This window comes from Etheostoma cragini, chromosome 18 (assembly GCF_013103735.1).
Source record: "Etheostoma cragini isolate CJK2018 chromosome 18, CSU_Ecrag_1.0, whole genome shotgun sequence".
NCBI lineage: Eukaryota > Metazoa > Chordata > Actinopteri > Perciformes > Percidae > Etheostoma > Etheostoma cragini.
The window spans coordinates 7,554,315-7,561,656 of record NC_048424.1 but is presented as its reverse complement, the minus strand read 5'-3'; the positions used below and the strand labels follow the sequence as shown (position 1 = coordinate 7,561,656).

General features: G+C 38.8%; 1 protein-coding gene across 2 annotated transcripts in view; it reads right to left on the bottom strand.

The window, feature by feature from the left end:
- Positions 1-7,342, bottom strand: part of si:dkey-12h9.6 (macoilin-1) — a 14,470-nt gene continuing 7,128 nt past the window's right edge. For both annotated transcript variants that reach the window (XM_034899501.1, XM_034899500.1), the window contains exons 4-11: positions 6,946-7,069; positions 6,470-6,648; positions 5,130-5,592; positions 4,865-5,023; positions 3,787-3,957; positions 2,789-2,915; positions 1,858-2,032; positions 1-947 (exon numbers count right to left, since the gene is read on the bottom strand). In XM_034899501.1, coding sequence (XP_034755392.1) covers positions 757-947; positions 1,858-2,032; positions 2,789-2,915; positions 3,787-3,957; positions 4,865-5,023; positions 5,130-5,592; positions 6,470-6,648; positions 6,946-7,069 — 1,589 coding nt within the window. In that variant the 3' untranslated portion in view covers positions 1-756. The remainder of the gene's footprint in view (positions 948-1,857; positions 2,033-2,788; positions 2,916-3,786; positions 3,958-4,864; positions 5,024-5,129; positions 5,593-6,469; positions 6,649-6,945; positions 7,070-7,342) is intronic.

Below are 7,342 nucleotides of genomic sequence, written 5' to 3'. Positions count from 1 at the left end.
CAAAATCTGTTGCAGCATGAAATCTAACTTTTATAACATTTTGACATGATACAGTAGAAAAAGCACAGGTGTAAATAATGAAAGTAATGATAGCTGAATCCATTTAGCTGCTTCAGTTACAGGGTCCCGGTATTGTGCATGCTGGCTCACTGTCATGTCTACCTGGGACACTTGAATAAAACAAAAGGTTACTATATTCCAAAAAATGTTACAGCTTTGTAAGTATAATATTTTTGTTTACAATATAAATATTATTGAGTGTGTAGTTTTACTGTCATGCCAGAAAATATATAATACAGAGTTAATCTGTCTTTTAAAGCTACAGTCTGTAAACAGTGTTTATCTACTTGTACATTTTGAAGTTATCCAGGAACCATTCATTTAGACAAATTGATAGGGTCTGAATTGGAAGAAATGTGTTCTCTTTCTCTCGGTTGCATCCCAACTAGATGGTTTTTGCTGTATCTTTACATAGAAATTGTGTCTACGGCAGCTCTGCATATCAGATACATTGTTTTCGAGTAAAAAAAAACCTTCAACACTTGATGTTGGAGGAAACAGGAAATATAATAATGTAAAGGTAGCACCATCAGTGCAGCAAAAGGCATTTGACCTGTGGAGGTTCATTCTGGTTCCACTCATGGCTGGAAGTAGATGACCTCATGGTTATTTAGCTCTGTAATACTAATCCATTAGCCCCTTCCCCTGATGTTTTATGTAGACGGGTCTAAGGATTAAAAAAGGCGATGACATCCTTTATTTCTTCAGACACTGGTACATCAGTGCTCGTGGATTCAGCATGTAACGCTCAGAGTTGAGTAGCTTGGTGAGATACTGTGGCACCGGAGGCCGAGGAGCCATGTAGGATAAGCCTGGACTGACGGCCATCACCTCTGCAATCTTCTGCTTCATCTCCTTTATTTCCCGGTCCTGCCTCATCACTTTATCTGAAGGACAAACAAAAGAAATACCAGAGAGCGTTGACAGTGCAGGATGTTGCATCTCTTAAAATTGCAAGTCATTATTGAACGTGAATGTGAAAAGCAGGATTCTTAGTAGTTATTCTCTCAAGTTTTCCCACTTTAAAAACTACTCTTATGTAAAGTCCATACGGCATTTGAGTCTGTGGTCTGAGTATGGCATATGTCTCTGAGACCAAACACCTTTACCAAGACTACACAATGTTCTACATTTGTTATTTAAAACTTGTATTTGTAGATATTCTTTCCTGCCTTCCCATGCATAATACATCATCACACTTTGCACATTGGTCCAGTCCTATGCTAACCTTCCTCAACTGGCTTTGGTTCTGGCTGATAGTCCTGATGATGGCGCTATAGCAACCGTCTAAACTTTTTTTTTTTTATATATTCCACACATGTAATAAAGACGTATACATAAAATGCAAAGAAATATATTACAAGCTATGAAAAATGTCATGTGTGGAACTAAGGAATAGTTCAACATTTTGGCATATTCACTTTCTTGCAGAGACTTAGATAACAAGACATAACGCTGTCATATTTGTGCTTTCAATATACAGTAAGGCTAGTGTTACAATTACCTTAGCTAATTAGCTTAAATTTCATAAAAAAATCAGTCGTACATGTTTGCAGTTTGTAACTGTCACCAACATTTAGACCTTCTCAAAAACTGTAAAACTAATTAAACCCTACTCCTGCCACAGTTTATGCTCAAATGACACAAAAATTGCTCCACTGCATCTTTAGACTGTCCTAGATCCGGCCAGAATTTTTGAATTGGTAAGTCAAAAAAATTTCACACCATAGGCACTAAGAATACACTCAAATTTAAAACCAAGTTGCACAATAAGACAACACAAATGAGAGTAGAAACCTTGAGCGATTTCCAGCTGTCGGCGGGCGTCTCCTAGAGCCGAGAACAGGTCCAGTTTGATGCGAGTCTCTGCGCTCAGGTTGTACTCCAGATGTTGAGCTTTCTCCTGCATGGCTGACAGAGTGGACAGCAACATGTCCGTCTCTTTCTCCACACAGCGGTATTTTCCCAGAGCCTGAGTCCACAAACACATTGATAGTAAGAACACAGTAAAACGACAAAACATCAATCAACCCTGTGCGATGACCACCTGAGGGATCTTAGTGCTTTGGTTTCCTAAGTATTTTTGCCTTTTTAAAATGTCATAGTCAGTCACTATGTTTCTATTGCCTTCGTTAACATGTGTTGAGATTCATTCACTTAGGAAACCAATGGACCACAGAGGGAAAACGGTTCCATGATGAATTGGCCAGCCATTCAACAAACATAAACAAAAGCTGCACATTATATTAGATACTCTGAGGGATGATTATTTCTGTTAACATTGACTTTTAACATTCTGAGGGAGGTGACCCATACTTAAAGCAGTGCAATGTTTTTTTTATGAAAGACCTGGCTTTTGTTTCAGCATGCTTCATGGAGAGTATGTCACTAAAATGAAATCAAATACCACACAGTACAACACTGTACACACCTGATGTCAAGACAACAAACATACAATATTACTGCGTACTGGTACGATGACAAAGTGCAATGTGTTGACTGCAGTCCAACATAAAATAGCTTTTGTCTTTTAAATACTAAATGATCTCAATGAACGATTCCGCTTTTAAGAGATTTTACTAACACAAAGAATTACAGACATAAAAATCAGAACTCAAACAGCAAAAGGTCTACATGACCAAACTGAGAACAACCAGGTACTGGACCACTTGAGACTCACAGACACTTAAACTCACAAGTTCATTCCCAAATAGTGTAAAAGAGATACCTCAACATCACTCTCTAGATCTACCACACGACTCTCTTTCACTTGACACTCCCGCTGTAGTTGTTTGTACTCTGTCTCTAGATCTTTAACTCTTTTCCTTAACATTTGGGTCTCACAGTGTTCCTGCCTGGTGTAGGAGACGGAGAAAATTTTGAACGGTAAGAGAGGGGTTTCATTGGAAATAAAGACCAGTTTACACAGAAAGAAATATGGCATTACATTTAATGAAATGTTTTTTTTTTTATATTCCACACATGTAATGAAGAGGTATACATAAAATGCAAAGAAATATATTAAAATCTATAAAAAATGTCATGTGTGGAATTAAGGAATAGTTCAACATTTTGGCATATTCACTTTCTTGCCGAGACTTAGATAACAAGACATAACGCTGTCATATTTGTGCTTTCAATATACAGTAAGGCTATTAGTATAGCTATAGCAGTGTTAGCTTAGCATAAAGATAGGGAGCAGAGGGAAACAACTAGCATAGCTGTGTCCAAAGGGAACCATGTCCCCCCTACTACAGTATCTAAAGCTCAACAATTAACTTTACTTTAAGTTTGATCTTCTTTGTTTTGAGGCGTCAAAACACAGACTTTAACAACAACAAAATTGTGTTGTGTCCCGGGCTATGTCTTGGCCAGCCACAGTGACTTCTAAGAAATAGTGCCAAACATAACTCCTGTAAAACCAAAAGTGGTGTTTTTTACTATTCGCTTTGTGCACAAATTAAACAAATGAGATATAATATTTCAATTAGCGAGCGTCAAGGGGCTTGTAGGTAGCTAAGCTAATTCATAAGAGCAGTATCAATCTCCTCATCTAACTTTCAGCAAGAAAGCGAAAAAGCATTATTTACACTTTTCATCACGTTTGAAAATTCACTCACAATAGCATTTAACTCACTAGCATACACATTCAGATTCTGCTTTACTTTCCAGGTACAAAGCCACGTCAGTAGAAGGAATGTGAAAGGTCTAAGAGGCGTGATTTACCTGTTTGTTAGACTCCGTGCTGTGCTGGCTGCTTCCTCCAGTTTCTGAGCCTGAAGCTCAGCCAACTGTTTTTCAACAGAGAGTCTGGCCTCCGTCTCCGATCTGTTCTTCTTCTCCAGCATTGCACTGCTCTGTTTGTCCCTCTGCTTGGTTTTAGTCAGACACAGAATCCTGAAGGAAAAGCAATAATATCACTTTACATAATGTCAAAAATAAGACCATAAAAAAGTGGTTTACTGCCACATCCAAATAGACTTGTTTAAGTCTAACTTCCCAGGATCTGGCAAAAAGACAGAATCCTTGAGGTTGCTAGAGAGCACTTTGTTTTTAAAAGTCTTATCAGAAGCACTGAGAAGAGCTGTGCATAATGTGCTCATCTCCGACAATGATGTGGTCACATTTCTTCTTTTGTGTACACAAGAGAAATGCACTAATTACACAGAACATTAAATAGCATGACCAAGACTCCAATTCATGCTCATCACATTGATTCCAGTGGTCAGATTGTGTTTTAGTAGCCACACACCATAATAATTATTGTTATTTTTATATATTCTCGTGAAATTAAGATCTCATGCTGTGAAAGGTTTCAGTAAGTTGTGACAGCCTGGCTCACATGTATTGGAGTTGACAGCAGACCATTCTCTGGTCTCTCTCTTCACCATGCACCACCCCGGAGACACTCCACCTCTACCCTTATCCATTATATTGTTAAGTTCTTTTTCATTTGTCGTTTGGCCAAATAAAGGCTTTGAGTTGACGTTTGTGTAAGCTTCCTCTTTTGTTACAGGAAGGAGCTTACATGTAACATTCTTTCATGGGTGAGAATTGTGAGCCTTAATCCACTTAACATGAACTATTACGTCATATTCTAATAATTTCGTCTTTAAAAGAGATCAATCAATCATTTTGAGGGTAAAAACATAATTCCACAAATGGTTTGCTTTCACACAGATTGCCATAGTCCGAGTAGCACTTCAACCATGTCTCACTTTTTATTTATAGACTGATGTAATGTGTAAATCGGCCCACAGACGGAGCCAAAGAGCTTAAGCAGTGGCTCTAGTGGATGACTCACTTGCTCTGGAGCAGCATGTTGGACTGTCTGAGCAGGGAAACTTCTGGTCTCAGGCTCCTCTCGCTGTTGGTCAAGTTGCAGATGTGACTTCGCAGCTCTTGCTCGCTCTGTCTGCTCACCTGCAGCTCGCCCTTCAGCCTCCTCAGCTCCTGCTCCAGCCTGAAAGATAATAAAGGTGGAGTTACAAGGAAAGTGATTTTTTTCAGCTCTAATTGTACTTTCACATGTCTAATATTGAACTAAACTGAAGTTAATGCTGGTATACTTGGCCGTCTGTTCAGCGTGGTGATTCTGAGCTGCTGCGGCACTCTTCTCTGTTACGTCCCGGTTGGGGCTGAGTGTTTTTGAGTTGGATCTCTGCTTCTTCTCAGTCCTCCCTGCAGGTGGTGAAGGAGTATTTGTGCTGCCTCTACAGGCTTTTGGCGAGGAGCTTTTAGCCGTCCGTGTGGCTTTGCTTCCTTGCACATCTTGAGGTAGATTTTCCAGGTTTGTAGAGGATTCCGGTCCTCCTGCCCCGCAGTGGAGCAGCTCTCTGGACTCACTAGGTTTGGATGATAATGGACGCCGATTTGATTCAGCTGACTTCACCTCCTGTGTTCCCTTCTCTGACACTTTCTCCTCACTGCGGATCTGGAGGCAGTCCTCAGAGTGCACCTCATCATGGGCCACTACGCCGCCGTTCTGACACTGATACTGAGTCGACTCAGGCTTTATTTTCCACTTTGAGCCTGCAAGAACAGGCAGATAAAAAACTAAATGTCAGTATCATCTTTCTAATATGATTTTAATTCTGTAGTTGGGATATGAAAAGGGCAAAAACATTTTCAATCTGCTGTTCAGTTTGTTGCATTTAGGTTATAAAGATTTGCTGCAGCAATGGGCTCATCTGTATTCCTTTCCTCACTGACCTTTTCTGGTACGCAAACCAGCCAACAATGCATAAATAAGTATGTAAATGAGCTAAAGGACACTTATTAACGTTGTGCTACCACATTTCAACAACAGTGATGCCCCCTATTAGTTGATTAGTCGACTGATCGGTCGTTTGGTCTTTAGTTGATTAGTCATTTTGTATGCTATTTAATGCTGAATGACTTATTTCCAAGAAACTTATGAGCACATCTCTGCTAAACACAAGATTTAAAGTGGTGCTTTTGCATGATTCTTTGTAGAGAAACTCAGTTTGACAGATATGTCTATTAAATCAACTAATCGATTAGCTGACATGTTTCTATAGTCGATGACAGCCCTGATCAACAACACCCTTGCTGACACTTGCAATTTGGAAAATAAACTGTGGTTTTCTCTGTGCAATATTCGTCGCTGCAACTTGATTTATTTAGTCATCGTTTTCACTTTGGTGACAAAAGGGGAATAAAGGGAATAATTATATTCTGTAAGAATTTCCTAATTTGCTGAAAGGATAACTTCCTGGTAGGTATTTTTCAATGTTTATTGGAATGAATAGTATAAGACTGACTGGTTACTTTGAGTGCCAAACCTCTGATTTGATAAATGATAAAATTAGGATAAATTAGGAACATCTTGCAGATTGTAACAATGGTAGATGGAAGTGAGTATTAATAAATGGTGAAAAAGACTTACTGCCACTGCCATCTGTGCCCGTCTTGGGGTAAACCTGCAGGCCTGGAGGGAGCGAGTGCTGCAGGAGGTGCATGTGGAAATCATTCTCACTCTGCACAGCTTTCTGTATGCGCAGCTTGAAGATGTTGGTGAAGTAGCAGGTGGCATCAAACCCCAGATACACTACAGGATATCCAATACTGAATGTGGATACAACAGGGGAAAACAGTTAGAAAAGATGTGCCACATTAAAAAGCTATAAATTTGCTAACCAAATTCTATTATTATTTGGTAATCTATTAATGGATGTATGCATAGTACTTATGGTGGACAAACATCTAAGCCAATTAGTAATATCACACAGGGGATTAACACAAGTTTGTTGCTGCTTTTACTACAACTCAATTAATCTTATGTAAGAAATCCTAAAAAAAAAAAAAACTATTGTGAAAATTCTTCTTAGGGCAGAAAGGGTGACTTGTGTTAAATCCACATACCAGTGTGCAGCAAAAAGATGAGACAGGTTGGCATGAGAGGCTTTAAGGTCTCTGAGTCGAAGTGAAGCCTCTGTGTACACAAGCAGAATCCACAGGGACACCGTCGATATACAGATGCCTTTCTCTGCAGAAGAATATAACATAATAAGATAAGAAAGACTTTATTAATCCCCCACCGGGGAAATTCCTGTGCAACAGCAAAGCTCAAAAGAAAAAATGTACACACATAAGAATAACACCAATACACATTAAGTAGACATAGGAGAGAAAATATACAGAAACTATTATACAAAATAAAGGAAATAGAATCAGTTATAATAATAGTAATAATACAAACATATTTACACAATAAACACCCATATATATATATATATATATATATATATATATATACACT